The sequence below is a fragment of the Larimichthys crocea genome, chromosome XV (genome assembly GCF_000972845.2).
Source record: "Larimichthys crocea isolate SSNF chromosome XV, L_crocea_2.0, whole genome shotgun sequence".
NCBI lineage: Eukaryota > Metazoa > Chordata > Actinopteri > Sciaenidae > Larimichthys > Larimichthys crocea.
In genome coordinates this window covers 13,526,515-13,542,712 of record NC_040025.1, presented here as the reverse complement: position 1 = coordinate 13,542,712, position 16,198 = coordinate 13,526,515, and the positions used below count along the sequence as shown (strand labels likewise).

At 44.2% G+C, this 16,198-nt stretch overlaps 1 protein-coding gene across 4 annotated transcripts in view; it reads right to left on the bottom strand.

Moving 5' to 3' along the window:
- Nucleotides 1-16,198, bottom strand: part of lama5 (laminin, alpha 5) — an 81,505-nt gene that overhangs the window by 18,683 nt on the left and 46,624 nt on the right. For 3 of the 4 annotated variants that reach the window (XM_027288366.1, XM_027288367.1, XM_027288364.1), the window contains 17 exons: nt 7,511-7,626; nt 5,100-5,218; nt 4,921-5,011; nt 4,693-4,827; nt 4,366-4,425; nt 3,840-3,980; nt 3,424-3,561; nt 3,120-3,254; nt 2,587-2,721; nt 2,333-2,470; nt 2,116-2,168; nt 1,897-1,996; nt 1,743-1,795; nt 1,554-1,659; nt 1,373-1,472; nt 1,093-1,249; nt 429-567 (listed from right to left, as the gene is read on the bottom strand). In XM_027288366.1, the coding sequence (XP_027144167.1) occupies nt 429-567; nt 1,093-1,249; nt 1,373-1,472; nt 1,554-1,659; nt 1,743-1,795; nt 1,897-1,996; nt 2,116-2,168; nt 2,333-2,470; nt 2,587-2,721; nt 3,120-3,254; nt 3,424-3,561; nt 3,840-3,980; nt 4,366-4,425; nt 4,693-4,827; nt 4,921-5,011; nt 5,100-5,218; nt 7,511-7,626 (1,916 nt within the window). Of the gene's footprint in view, nt 1-6; nt 137-428; nt 568-1,092; nt 1,250-1,372; nt 1,473-1,553; nt 1,660-1,742; nt 1,796-1,896; nt 1,997-2,115; nt 2,169-2,332; nt 2,471-2,586; nt 2,722-3,119; nt 3,255-3,423; nt 3,562-3,839; nt 3,981-4,365; nt 4,426-4,692; nt 4,828-4,920; nt 5,012-5,099; nt 5,219-7,510; nt 7,627-16,198 lie in introns of all 4 variants that reach the window. The other variant, XM_027288365.1, reaches the window with a different exon arrangement.

Here is a 16,198-nt window from a genome sequence, read left to right as displayed (position 1 = left end):
ACCTACCTCTGCGGTTGACCTGATAGGCTGTTATTTTACCGTTGGAGGTGGCGCCCTCAGAGTTTACATATCTGAGGATGAAGCGAGTCAGATAGACGTCTGCCTCGTTCACATAAACCTGAAGCTTCACTGCCGTCTACGGGGACGAGGTCCGAAGAAAGGGAGGAGTGGGAGGAGGAGGAGGAGGAGGAGAAGGAGGAAGAAGAAGAAGTGTGGAGAGTAGACGATGTGAGTCCTTAAACGTCTTTAACTCCCTGAACTTTGCACTGATCTGTGGCCCTGAAGGTGAGACGAACATGAAGAAGAGGCCGCCACCACCAACCACCAAACACATGCTCCATCATCTGACCCGACGGTGAAGGAGGGAGGGAACAAGAGAAGACAGAAGAAGAAGAAGAAGGAGAAGAAGAGCCCCGCCCAGCACTCACAGTTACCACAGTAGTAGTTCCAGCCGTCCTCCATGACCGACACCCTGCCCAGAACATCTGAACCCCTCCAGTTAGCGTAGCGTAGCACCACATGGAAGAGGTCCGGAGAACTGACTGACACCGACACCAACACCTTGGACTGCCAACGGACCGGTGAGCAAGGCAGGAGGTGGGAAAAGGGAAGGGGGAGGAGTGGGACCCAAGACAAAGAGGAGGAGGAGGAGGAGGAGGAGGAGGGAAACACCAAGAGAAAAACCAAAAGCAAGATCTTAACACCATCACCTCCACCACGGAAAGCAAACCAGCAACCCCCAAACACAACCTGACGTATTTCTCTTTGGATTTACACTTTTCAGCACAAACGGCGACGATTCCCGTCATGTTTGAAGAAGCTTCAGACTCGAGTGATTAAATGTTAAATTATAGAAAATGTTTGTGTGCTGAGACGTGATTCAAAGAGAAATATCAACACTCTGTCTTTCATGCAGGAGGAGCATAAACGACCACAGGACCACAGACACTAAAATACATCAAACTAAATACACATAATTCATAAGAAATACATTTTATTTACGTATTAGAAAACATGAAACGTGATGAACTGGAGTATAGGATGTTCTACAAAGGTCAAAGGTCAAAGGTCAGGGGGGGTAAACACTCCTACCTGGATGGGAGACATCTGAGCGTAACCTCTCCAGCTGAAGTTCGGGAACTCCAGCTGGTTGTAGCCGAAGCGGACCGATCGGCCGTCCAGCATGGTTCCCTCCTCGATCTCAAACTTCAGGTGATGGAGGTCTGGGAAGTAATGATCCGGACGAGGCCTGCAGACACACACACAGACTTTAGAAGGTAGAACTGGGACTGCTAGTCCACAAATATCATCAGACTTCATTTAATAATTCTATATTGATGTCAGCACGGACAACGAATGCTTTTAAACTCACACATTGCACTTCGGTCCCTCCACGTTGGGTCTGCAGCGACAACGGCCGTTCCTCTCTCCACAGGACTGACCGGCTGAGCCTCCGATGTCACACTGGCAACCTAAACACACACACCCACACACATGTAAATACAAGATGGCAGCATCACTGCATCAAGCTTTAAACACAGATGAACACTCACCCTGGCAGCCGAAGTAGTTCTGCTCCTGCAGGTTGTAGTAACCGTCTTTACACGTGGAGCAGGTTCCACTGCAGGCGTTTGGCTTGCAGTGACACTGACCAGTTTCCTGTCAGAGGCGAGACAGAAATGATTAACGACATAAACAGACTGAAAGTTTATTTCAGGGGAAGATCTGCAGATTCGTTTCACCTGTGCGCACTCTGCGACGCCGCTGACAGTCCCTGCAACGTTACACTCACAGTCTGCAGGAGACAGAAAACACACAGTTCATTTATGAGCTCCGTTTACTGCAGTGAAACTAGTAAAACATGTGAGGGGTGTCTGTGTTTGTAGTGTTTCTCACTGGAGCATCCATCAGGAGTGTCAGGGGAGAGGTTCCAGTACAGAGGTTTACATCTGTCACAGGCCGGGCCCTCCACATGGAGACGGCACTCACACTGGCCCTGAGAGGAAGAAAACAAACCAATAAATCTGTGAAGAACCCACAGAGGACACGGTGCTTCTGCAACATTATGAGGTTTTAGGAATATAATCTAAATCTAATAAACTCATGAAAACTTACCACAGGTGGCGGCACCACGTACTGAACAGAGCCGACGGGATGGCAGGTACCAGCTGTAGAGAAAATGTTAGAAACGTGCTGTCAGGTGTACATAGACGGCCTTCAAACTGTAATTCTGAATCAACGATATCAGGAATTTATGACAGCTTAGACGTCTCCCACTGGGGAAAAGAACAAACTAACATCGAACGTTAATCGTGCATTAACGTGCCGTTACCTTGGCAGCTGGGGAAGCCGTAGGAGCCATGTGCACAGCTGTCACACCTGAGTCCCACCACGTTGGGCAGACACGCACACTGTCCGCTCACCTGGTCACAGCTGCTGTAGCGGGAGCCCTCGGCAGAACACTGACAGGCTACAAGAAACTCCAGTTATCAATCTGTCTCATCTGTCGATTAATTAGCTAATCAGATAATCAATTAGGATACAGAGTTTAAGTTTAAGTGCAGTCATTAAAGTTCAGCGACTTACGCGTGCAGCTTGGGAAACCATAGTAACCGGGAGCGCACTGGTCACATGACGCTCCGCTGTAATTGGGCTGGCAGTGGCAGTGACCGGACGCGGTGCAGCTGGTGCCCAATGAGGTGCGAGGATCGCAGGTGCACACTGAGGACACGGGAAGTGAGACGGAACAAATGACATGAAGTCAAAATAAAGTTGATATATGTGTGTGTGTGTGTGCTGCATGTTAGATAATAAGTGCTAAATTTGTAGAATTTGTGTTTTTATTTTGAAACTCGAACGACCAAAAGACAGAAAACCCAGCCCAGGGATTCAAACCAGCAACCCTCGAACCACCTGCCTCGTATTTCAGAGTCTGATATGAACTTTTTATATTGTGGTTTTAATATTTCTGCAGCTGCATTTATTCGACTCAATAAAGAGTCATAAAACTTTTAACGAGGCAGTTTAACACTTCATAAGGAGTGTGAAGTGTTTCCATGTGAGTCCAGGAACAGCATGTGTGTGTGTGTGTGTGTGTGTGTGTGTGTGTGTGTGTGTACCTTGACAGTTAGGGTAGGAGTGAAATCCAGATCTGCACTGTTCACATCGAGGACCCTGAAACTCTGGTTTACAAAGACAACGACCAGACGCATCGCAGCCTTCAGGCAGAGAGCCGACTGGACTGCAACCACAGACTGGAAGGAGACAGACAGACAGACAGACAGACAGACAGACAGACAGACAGACAGACAGACACAGACAGACAGAGACAGACAGACAGACAGACAGACAGACAAAGCTTAAAAATATCCACATATTAAAATATGTTTTACAACAGACTGTGGTGAACCTAAGATGACTCACGTTGGCAGAGCGGGTAGTTGAAGTAGCCCGGGGCGCACTGGTCGCAGTCGTAACCTTGGAAACCGCTCCGGCACACGGCGTGACCGGTCACCAAGTTGCATGACCCGTCCAGACAGCCGGGACCGGAACACTGACAAGCTGCAGAGACACAGACTGTGTGTTCAGCAGCTTCACTGAAGGGAAGGTGTTAAACTGTTTACAGTGATTAACACAGCCGAGTGGAATGCTGTTTGTTCAGGAGTGTGTGTGTGTGTGTGTGTGTGTGTGTGTGTGTGTGTGGCTGCTCCTGGGTGGTAAACTACCAGGATAAACAAACAAACTGTTAAATTCAGCTTTGTCTGGAATTCCTGCTTCTGTTTGTGTGTTTGTACTTTGTAAAACTGTAACACTGAAGAAACTCAGCGTCTCTCTCTCACCCTGACAGTTGAGTCCGTGGAAACCCGGAGCGCAGGTGTCACAGTGGTCTCCGGTGAATCCGGGTTTACAGACACAGGTCCGAGTTCGTGGATCCGGCCTGCACGAGTTATCCACGGTGCCGGCTGCGCTGCACTCACAGTCTGCAGAGAGAGAGGACGCACAAACAAACAGTTATTTAACTTGTGATACGAACGCAGGTGGTCAGAGTTCTTCTGCATGATACAAATAGGCTGATATGAGCAGAACCACAGCAGAACACTGACGTGTTTCTACGAGGCTGGACTGAACAGTGTTTTGGTCTCTGGCTTATCATCTTATCACTGAACACTGATTTTCCCAAAACTCCCAGAAACCTCTGACTTACAGCAAAAACATCAACGTGGGAACCTGCAGACAGTCTATAAGTCTAAATCTTCCATTTAATCAGATTTTACTGTATATTATACTGCATTTATAAATAACGGGACTGACCTCTTTGCATGTTTATGAACTGAAAACAGAAAATAAAAGAGTTTAAAGTCTTACTGATGATCTCTCCGGCTGGTTTAGCTTCTCCGTTGTTGTTGGTGGGATAGGTGGGGATGGCTGATGGAGAGAGAGAGAGAGAGAAAGATGGAGATCATTTAAAATAAAATATATATATAACTTAGGCATTAAAAGAGGAGTCATCTCCAGACTGTGCCTGAAAGTTTAGGACGGATAGAAGAAGGATGAAAGACAAAGACTGGACAGATATCTGTGGATTTCAGTGGGAAAACAAAACTGTGTTAAAGAAGATCTAACTTAAAGTAATGTCTACTCAGGACGTGGATTTGAATGCTTTGTTTTCAGTTTCCCGCCGCTGAAACTCACGGTAACAATCGGGGAAGTTGATGAAGCCGCTGGCGCAGGAGTCGCACTTCTCCCCGGTGTAGTTGGGTTTGCAGAAACAGCGGCCGGTCAGATCCTCGCAGGTCCCGTCTGTGAACTCTGACTGACAGTTGCAGCCTGCAGAGAGAGGCAGAGGTATAACAGTATATATGACATGACATGAGGATTAAACACGTGATCATGTGATCATGTGATCTGACACACACTCACGTGAGCAGGCCAGCGGGGACTCGATGGGGTGGTCAGGTGACCTGTAGTATGTCGGGATGCAGCGCTCACAGTTGACTCCGGTGGTGTGATGCTGAAAGAGTTTCCATTAAATTAGCATTCCTCTCACTTTAATAACTTTCAGTCGGGACACATGACGAACGAGAGGGAGCGCTGGTCACCTGACAGTTGAGGCAGACTCCTCCTCCTCTGTAGTGTCCGTGCGCGTCCAGACTTCCTCTCCTCTGATCCACCTCGGGGTCGTAGTAACAGTCGAACGAGTGGCGGTGACAGTTACACTCTGAAGCACGAAGAAACAGACAGCACGTCATTCAAATCTTATTAAACTTCAGTGTTATTGTAACGATACATAATACTAATAAACAATCAAACTTATGTCGGGTTCAGGTGGAAAGGTGGGACGACAACTGAGCAAACTGTCTGCTAATGAAGACAGGAAAACCTTCATGAGTTACAGTATTCTTTGCAATTTAATTATTATACAAAATATGGAAATGGACTAAATGATGTCCAAGCAGAAAAACCAACAGATGCACAGATGGTCCAGATATACACGAAGCATTCAGAAAAACTGTCAGTCACCTGGAAGGTAAACACTGACGAGGACGAGAGGAAACAGGAGAGAGCAGAGAGGAAGGTGGGTTAGTAATAACTATAATGAACATTTATATGACGTGTGAAACCTCAGCCTGCTCTATGAAGTCACTTCAAAAAACTTCAGACGTTCGTTCAGGGATCATATTTACCATGTTAGCAATCATTAAAAAAAAGAAACGAGAGAAGCTGTGATTAACAAAACCACGCGAGCTTCATCATCGTCTGATGAAAGTCAGTTATCAGACACTTTTGGTTTGAAGTAGACACAGGAAGCTCGGGGATATTTCATGAATCATAAAAGAGTTATTTCATGTCTGATTACGGTCGTGATGAAAGGCCGCTGCGATCTCTTTAGAGCGGTCGCACTTTTGTAGTTTGAGAACTACATTTAGGCGAGACGAGAGAAAACAACACGACACGGGCTGAAGCGTCTGATAGTAAATCTGAAGCTTAACGGAGACCTTTCCATTCTTTTCCTTCACATATATGATGGTGAAATGTTGGATGTTCATATTAAACACGGCCAAACGTTCAAATAATTAAAAAGATGAGGTTTTATAATCCTCTGCATGTTTTTACTTTATGTTTAATGGTTTAAAGGTCTGATATCCAGTGTACTGTTGGAAACAACAGGTAAAGCTTTATCTCCATCAGGAAACCTTTTCCTGACCTGATGATATGAAATGTTGAAATATAATAAATGTTTATGTGTGGTACCATAACGTGCCCTTTAAAGTTATAATTTAGAGACAAACATGATGTCTGTGCTTCGTGTGGACATCTGGTTTCTCTTGTAATCTTCAGTCTTCAGCCCGTAAACAGCTCTGAAGGCAGATGTTCACATACTCAGATGTTTATTTGGTTGTATGAAGAACCAGCAAAACTTTAGGCTACTACCACACTGAGGTTTCCAGGAAACGAACAGAGACGACTATTAAAAAAACTAATATTTGTGCATGTGTAAGTGATCTGACTGACGAGGAACAGCCCAGACTTGACCTCGCCGTTGTTCAACACACAGTGAGAGGATTAGATATTCCTTTCAACTTAATCTGAGATGAAGAAAGAGATGCACACATGCACAAAGCACAGACCAACCTTCACTCTTCATACGGGGTCAGTCCAACCCTGATACAGCTTTTTTTGTTCTTATCAGACCCTCAGCGCCTGAGAGGTGCCGGCTGAATAAACCAGCGCTCCTTTATCCTTGAGCTCCTGATAGCAGTGAGTGTTTTTCTCAGACCTGAGGCACTTTTTTTTTTTACTTTCTTAAAACCAACAAAAACAACTCTGCAGTGCTGGGAGTCAGTCAGATGATCAGACTACAATAACTTAACTTCTGTAACGGCTGGAAAATCTGAGCTCAAACAAAAATAAAAGCACTCAGCAACTACAGCTCCCATGAGGCTTTGCTGCTGCTCTCCCTCTGTAGTTTTCTTCATATCATGTTGCCCTTTGCCGGCCTGTTTGTCATTGTGACGCCCGTGTCGTTCATTGTTAAATATAACTGCGGCTTCGAGTTTGATAACACAAAGACACAGGACACAGTCGGAGAGTTTGTTTCAGGTTTCAGGGCACCGTCAGCAACTTAGAAATGACTACAGCACATGTGAAAGATGAAAAATCGGAAATTTAAAACTTGATCTGTACATATAAAAAGGAACATCACCTCTTAACGGGGAGGGAAATGAGATATTCAAAATAAGATGGGAACATTCCTGAATTCTTGCAGCCAGGCTTTAAAACTTTCAGTGCTTTCGAGCAACTCTGTTCAGATGTGCACGTGTGAAGGTCACAAAGAAATCCAGCAGCAGCCGTGCAGTCTGTGCGTCTGCTCGGCCTCATTAAATTAAGGCCAACTAGTTCTGTTGAACCAACACATGAAAGAAAAACACATTCCTCTGCAAGGATCACCGGTTTAACTGTGAGAACCACCGAGCGCAAGTTACATGTTCGAGTATCAGGCCGTACTCACGTTCACATTCGTTGGCGCTGTAGGTCGTGGCGGGTTTCCATGGTAGCTGGTTGTATCCGGGGCAACACTGGTCACAGGACACGCCGCAGGTGTTGTGCTGACAGTCGCACTGTAACCTGTAAACAACAACAACAACAACAGCGGTGTAAATAAAGTTTTATGACACATGCCGTGGTATGTACATATCTCAGCCCATTGTGCTTTGGGGAAAACATCATTTGAACTTTCCTCCAAAGTTCACATTCCTCCTGCTCGTATCCCGCGACTGTCGCTTCAAAAAAAAGAAAAGAGAAAGAGAAAGAGAGTGTGACAGAGTCAAAAGAAAAGAGAGAAGTGGAAATAGACTCCCCCCAAAACAATGAAAGAGTTAATCTGTCTCCTTCATCCTGCTTCACCCCGCCGTTTAATCCGATTAGTCTGTAAACCTGCAGCCTGCCGAGTGTGGCCAAAACACAGCAGGGAGAGAGAAAAAACACTCCTGACGCTTTTCTGCTCTCAAACGGTCAAAGAGAGACAAACACAGAAGAAGAGTGGAGTCACGGGAGTGAGAGGAGTGATCAGAAAGAGGGAACCCCCCCCAAATGTTCTCCATGTATGCTGATGACTCACTTATCTTCCTAAAACCTCAAATACATTTCTCACGAAGAAGAAAAACAACGCTAACCTCTACCATTCTGCTATGATCCTGAATGTTTTGATTACTAAGGGGTTAAACTCTCCCATCTGAACAACCACTGAGATGAAATGAAGAGATTCAGATGCGTTAAAGTGTTGAGAGTTACAGAAACTGCGTTTCTATTTAAAATGTGTGAAGATGTTTTTGGAAGCCGTTCTGCTCTCGGTGGTGTGTTGCAGCACTCTGCTCTGTGCTGATAACGTCTCTGTATTGTGTTTCAACAGGCTGATTGTGTTTCCAGCTTTCACCTTTCACTATCAGATCATCCATTCATTCAATGCCACAGTTTAATCCACACATTCTCTGTCTCTCTCTCTCTGCATCCTTCTTTCCTTTCCTCCCTGGCACGCAGCTCTGTTCAAGCGTTTTAGGAAATGACTTTCAATGGAGGGTTTCCACTGAAATTCATTTCCTCCTGGTTTTCCATCGTTAGCTGCAGGCCGGCAGCTTCCGGACTGAAGCGGAGTAAACCTGCTCGTTACTCAAAGGGACTAAAGCTGAACTGGCACAGTTTAGCATTCTGTTTTTCTGATTAATTATTTCCTGAACGGCATATTATTGAGAAGAAGAGACTGAACATCAGAAACAAACTGCTCACATGACAGCATCATCTTCAAACAGAGCCCGAGGTACGACACGACACGGGTCTTCATTTAAAGACTGACCTGCCATCAACATAAAGGAGTCTTTATGAATGAACTGTACTGAGGTGGTTCAGCTCCTGAGACTTCATGACATCTTCATGACAACTTCAAAATGATCACTTTTCCTTGAGGTCAAGCACATATAACATCTGTATAATGTCTGCTCTGTCATGTTCATGAAGTTAATTAATGTCAGATTATCTGAAACAAAGTTAACTGCATTAAAACTGACTGACTGACAGGTAATAACAACATTCATAAACATTCATAAAGACTCCTTCATGTTCAGGACGGGTGTTTCAGTCTTATGCACACTGCTACAAATACAGTTTATAACATATATATATTTATAAGAAACCTTTTAAATAAATAAATGTCCTCACAGTCCATGCAGGCATTAAAAGCATAGAAATAAATAAACAGTAAGTGAACAGTGCTATGATCCTTTAGGTTGCGTGTTTCCCAGACTCTCCATGGCTCCTCATTCTGTTTTCATATCAGCCATGTGGGAAATGAGATCATGGACAGTCAAACACAGTTTCTAACACGCTCGGTTATCCATCCAGATGTCTGAGAGTAATAGTTAAATGTCATAACCGGCTGATTAGCTGCGATTTGGGGTTCAAACAGTGTCAAATCTTCACAGTGTGGGCTCTGTTTGAGGTACTGTCACCGTGATGTTCCAAAGAAATGACTCTGAAAATAAACTCTTGTGAATTCAAGTAGATATACACAGAGGTTTTAGATACACAGATACTTCTACATCTGTAAATTCACCCCGAGTTTGGCGCTCTCCATCATAATGCCGTCTGTGTTTCGTGGCCTTTAAGCTGCAAACTGTTGAGTTTCTCTCAGTCGTGATAATGTCAGCGGAGCAGCTACAGGTCGGAGCACTCCGTCACCTGCTGCCTTTAAACACAGGCCTCCACTCAGCAGAGACGCTGTCCTCTATAACACACCTGCTGGACGGAACGGCGTTCAAACAAAGTCCGGCATTGATGTAACGTTTCGGATCGGCATTCCTCCGCTCTGACACAAACCAGACGAGAGGATCTCCAAGCGCTCGATGAGGTCAGGAGGGATTTATTTGAATTCCTCGTCCCGCGTTCCCATCGATCCAACACCTGCCTGCCTCAAACGAGTGCGCATACACAGTAACGGCGAGACTCAAGGGACGCGTGTGAATGTTTGGAGAACATTTGGAACCTTTTGATAGAAAATATAAACCACACTGCAGCAGGATAACAATCCACATACCAGCTCCTTCAATCTGACTGTTTAAAATACCAGAATCACACATTTACATCTCTGAAGATTCACAACTATAATTGCTTAAATGCCGGTTACAAAGCAGAGATGATATTTAAAGACTAGTTTAAACAGTTTGAAGGAGGGTTCGTGTCTCAGTGATTGCTTCTTCCATTAAGGTTAATCATTCTTTTTATGTGTGAAATACCCAGATGACTCACAGATGAAACACCGTCTAGAGACAAACAGCTGAGTCTTTATTCTCTCTTTCGTTTGCTTCCTCATGAAGCTGCGGGTCGATGCAACCTTCACGGTGTTGACTTTAAGTGTCTGTCATGTGGCCGATTGTGATGACCTGGCCTTCGATTCTTTCAAAGCGTTGGGAGGAAACAACAGAATCATTTAGGTTTTTTTTTTGGTGTTATCTGTCCTGTGGATGACAGCCGGCCATCGCCTGCATGTGGCATGTGCACATGGCCCTTGAATCGGGTTGTGGGTTGCCAGGTTGCAGTGGCAGATGCATTGTTTGTAGTCTGTGCAGATAGTGTTTCATACTGTAGACAACTGGCAGCTCTGGTGATGCTGAGGAAACTTGATCCACGTACGATGATTATGCAATGAAGTACAACAAAACAGGAGAGCGCTGGGAGGCGGCCTTGAAATACAAAAGAAACCCAGAAATAAACTGGTGTCGGTCCAAACACAGGAGGTGTTATAACCACTGCTCGTGCTGTATGAACAGTGAACTGGACCTCTATCATGTCTGGTGTTGCCCCAGATACAGCACTTATCGGATCTAAAAAATGAGCTCAGTCGAATCGTTACCAAGTTAAACGAACAACAGGTTAATTTAGCAAAGACACTGATGCCACAGACACACAACAGACACACACCAATCTGTAGATTTATTAGTATGGAAGCCAAAATCATGATTTTAAGTTCTTAGTATGTTTATTACTGTACTGTCACCTTAAAAAATGAAGCGAACCTCCTCACCGCTCTGTGAACGCTTTAATAGAATTATGTTCGAGACCCACGAAGGAATTACGAAGACCTCTCTTCCTTCCTCTTCATGCTTTGTTAAAATCCCGACACTTTTGCCGATACCCAAAGGAGAAGCGTGTTTCCTTTTCAAATCCCACATACACAACCACAGCCGCACACAAGCTGTGCTGATGATTAACCCAGATGTGGCCTCACCTCTCTGAGCTCTGATCCCGAACTGGAGGTGATGCAGCAAAGTGAAACCAAATGGTGAACAACAGGAGAAACTGTGACTAAGCAGCCAGCTGGCAACGATACGATCCGACGTGAAGTTTGGAACATGTTTAATCAGGAAGGAAATGTGCCAGAATACATTCACTTAAGTGGGAACATTTAGGACATTATCTACAGTTAGTTCCAGTCAAACTATTTAGGGAATGAACCATGAACACCATCATGAGCTGATTAGGTATTATTATTATTAATATACTATTATTATTATATTTATTACATTATTACTATTATTATTATAGTATAGTATTATGATATACAACCCGAAAAAAAAAAATCTGAAAAAAGTTGGGAACGGCTGTGTGAATTTCCCGTAAACAGTTAAAATGGACCCGGACCGGGCAGGACCTGAGCTACACATCGTTTCTGGATGTGTTGATCTGTCGTTCTCTTGCATCGAGTCGAGCCTAAACTTCATCTGTAGATGCAGAGATGAACTGTGTTTTGGTTCCTGAGCCCTGTAGTAACATCTTTTACACACTCCCTGCAGGAGTAACAGGTCAGACATTCAGCGTTGGTTTTAGGACGTGCCCCTTTATGTCAGAGATGTCTCTGAATCTCTGAAGGATATTCTGGATTGTAGACGGTGAAATTCGTTCAAACTGCGAGTTCACAAAGTGTTGAACCTGCCTCATCCAGCCGAGCCTTTCAAGGACGCCGCCCTTTCATACCCGATCACGATAATTTCGCCTGTTACCAATGAACCGGTAACTTTTGTGAATCTTTTGCAGGAACTAAATTTAGAATGAGTGTATATCTACCAGAAACAGTGAGTTGAACATTGGATACTCTGTCTCTCTCGCTTTATTATGGTGCTACACTGTTGGTGTTTCTCTATTTATTGTATATACTTTTCTCTAAATTTTAAATTGCCTTACTTTTTATTTTATATTCTATATATATATATATTTTTTTTTTTTATTATTATTTTTTTTTTATTATTTTATATTTATATTTGATATTGGGCTGCTCCGGGACCAGGGGAAACCAATTTTCGTTTCACCCCATGTTTACAGTGTTGTAATGACAATAAAAACTCCTTGAAATCCTTGAAATCCTTATTAAATTGAATAAGGCCGAACATATGAACTTTTGGAACGTTGGTTGCACTTCCATTTTTTGACTCATATTTTCATCTAGGCTGCGGTTGTTGTAACCAAACCTTTGCAAACTGCGTCAAAGATAAAAAAAAATAAATCAAATTCCACCGTGAGGCTCGACACTTCAGCATGTACAGTAAATTCAGACTGTGTTTTGTTCTGCTAAGCGTCATTTCAAACCTCTATAACATGAACACACATTCACTGCAAGGAGAACATACTGCAGGAGCATAAAGAGCTAAACAGCTTCAGAGGATGATAATGGGACCTTATCACCGTAATCTCCTTAAATCCCTCTGATAAAATATGAAGGGGAGTGAAGACATGACGACAGACGTGATCCTGTGTATATTCAGTGGAGTCCTCAGCGCAGACACTCTGCAAACTGCCAACATCATCCGGTGCAGCAAAACACTCTGTGTGGTGTAAATTTATACCCCGGCTCACACTGAGGTGTTTGAAAGAGATTAAAGCACACATGAAATCTGGACTGTAAAGCTGGAGCCATTAAAACGCCTCTGTGTATTTTACACCGGTTGAATTACACATAATTGTGTTTTGGAAGATATTTTAGACGTGAGTCTGACGAGTTCGGCAACAAATCCTCTCTCTCTCTTACAATTTGTGTTAAACCTGTCTGACACAGCTTGGTGGCATTAAATAAAAGCTGAGTTTAAAGACGAGCAAACACAACATCTGCCTGCGTGTGAAGATGTGTCCTGTGAAAGTATGCACACGTCTTTTTGCGGTAACTGTCGGGGCCCCCCGAGATATTACAAACACCCACAAACCACACACACAGAGTCACACTGCATTTCACAACACACACCTGACAGAGTGTGTGGCGGCTGAACTCTGATCTGGTCAGTGTCCATGAGAACAGACATGACATTCCTGCAGTCTCCTGCTGCAGTGAGTCTTTGTCTCGTCTCAGGGACTCACTACGACCAAGAAACAAGCACAGGATCCATTTGCTTCCCCGTTAGCTGCTGTGCAGAACGTTGAGTCTCCAAATCAAAATCATTTGGCACAAAATGAAGACAACATCAGGCTGTGCGTGAAAAAAGAGTGAATACCCTCATCAGATCCTCTGTGCCTTTTTCTTGCTATTCTTCATCCATTTTTACTTTAGGGGACATTTAGTTGTGAAATGAACTATATGTGTTTTCTTGATCAATCTTTTGCCTTGTGACCTCTGAAAACACAGAGACAACCTGCTATCGCTGCATCCCAGTTCACACACTTCTTAATTTCCCTTTACTCAGTCTTATAAATCAGGAGTCTGCACAGGATGTTTATTTTGAAAGTTGACCAGATTCTCTATGCCGTTTCTGTGTCTGACTTCCAGCTGGCTCGATCCATCTTCGCTGCCACTATTCAGGCCTCTAGAACGGCCGCAGCGTTTGCCCGTGTAATGTAGGGGTTAAAAAGGATTTTAACTTGAATCTTGAGAGTTTCTAATATAAAATAAAAACCAGACGTCCATAATTATAAGAGTTATTTCACTGCCTCCGTTTCCCGCTGCGCGATTAACAACCACTGATTTAAACTAAAACAAACAGATCAGCCTGCTGCTGAATGTCGAGGTCACAGCATCGTGAACCAGCATCTCCCTCGTCCCGGCATCAAGATATTCACCTCCACTGTACACAAAGTATCTGTACAGCATCAATCCTCATGCGTAACCGCCACGGAAAGAGCTTCACACCGGCTTACAAGTGCCTGTCTCCAGATACCTTCAACAAGCCCGCACAATGTGTGTGTGTTAATGCATGCATAGGTGTGTGGTGTGTGTGTGTGTGTGTAGATGTACAGATGTATGTGATACATAATAAAAGTGTGTGAAGTGTCGGTGTCTCACGAGCAGTGGAAGGGGTAACGTGGTGATTAATTTAATAATACGTGTGTAACTTTGTGATGTAAATGTGGATCGCACAAAGTGTGTGTGCAGTTGTCAGTGGTGTGTGGTGTGGTGTGTGTGTGTTGTGTGTGTGGTGTGTGTGTGTGTTACTGACTGCAGACGGTGGAGGATTTTACAATAAGCATTATTACTGTCAGATCCACCGTGAGTCATTCATACACTCTACACGTACTCAAACGAGCTCCGTCTTGTTTCTTCTCAACAATAAGAACAAATGAAAAACTTTTATTTACATAGACTGTAATCATAACTTCCCATCCGCTCCAGCTGTTCCAGTCTCATAAACTTCACGAAACACACTGAAAGACAACACTTCCCATCATCCCTCTCTGTCACTTATTTACTCCTCATCTCGGCCCTGTCCTCGCAACGTTTCGCTTCCGCTGTTTAAACGGAACCTGACTTACAGACGTTGTTTAAATTTTATGATACGACAACAAACACAGCTCTGGTCAACAGGTTCAGAATCACCATGCAACAGCTGGCATCACGGCGTTGTTTTTGACCCGTCTGGGAGCTCCCCGCATGCCGTTCAAGCAAATCTGCATTTGGATTTGTTCAATACAGAAATGAACGCAGACTCAATGACACACATCGTGGGAAATCTTAGATCCACTTCATGGTGTGGGTCTCAGTCTCACATCATCGTTTGTGGCCAGTGTAGTTGTCTTTGATCAGCACCTACTTCGACTGATTCCACTAAATCCTTCTCTGCGTTTCTTATGTTTCCTTTCTGATTAATGAATCGATTTTGACTCAATGCAGAAACAAGAAAGTCAAAAAAAAAAACGTGAACTGAAACCAATAGCTGCTGCTTTTTATTTTTCTGCTGAGGAAACTGACAGAACACGAGATACTTTCATTCAGTTCCAGATGTCAGTTTGGTACCTCGACCCTGTGTTTTCTGACTCGACTTTTTCTGCTGTGATTTGACCCCAACGACAAAATCACCCGGCGCAGGAGACATTTATTAATTTAGAAGCTGTTGGAATTCCAGACTTCTGAATTTACTAATTAAGATGTCACTTTCAGCTCCTCCTCTCCTTGTGTGTTTTCTCTGCAGCCTCGTGCGCTGTAACTATCTGTATCTCATTTGCATTACAGGTATGAAGGTACGTCGACCGATGACAGACCAGACATCGCTGGCTCCGGATGAAACCACAGCACAGAATCAATGAAGCCTCCGTGTGCCTCAGATTGGAGCCTTCGCTCGCGGGTGGTGAATGTTTTATATGTGTTGTTACAGCGTTGAGACTTTAAATGTGTGTGTGTGTGGTGTGTGTGTGTTGTGTCTACTTGTTAGGGGTCGTTGGGGTCCTCGGCGTTGCAGGCCTCAGCGGTGTCCGTTACACACACAGCGTCCTCCGATACTGATGTCTTGATACTGTATGTAATACTGCAAAATGACAAAAATACACAGCATGACGTACTGTGTTCCTGTGTGTATAGTTAACATGGAGTTGGAGCCAGGAGACGTTTAGCTCAGCATAAGACTGAAAACAGATAGGCCCTGCTCTGTTATATGAAGAATGCAGCAAAATATCTGCATCCAAATATAATAATGACCCATCCAACGGATGTCAAACAGAAGTAATCATTTACGGGGGAAGCATAATTGAATGAGTGCTGAATTATTCCTGACGGTGTTTAATCAGTTTGGTCTTCTTAACACCGCGGCTGGAACCGTGGGGTCGCGGAGCGCCTTGCCCAGCAGGTTTCCAGCAGTTTGTGTTGGTTTCTCAGGAAGCGCGAGGAGCCGATGTTGGTGCCTTGGTGGACTCCCTCAGATACCGTGTGATAGGAGAAGTTCATCGCTCCGGGCCG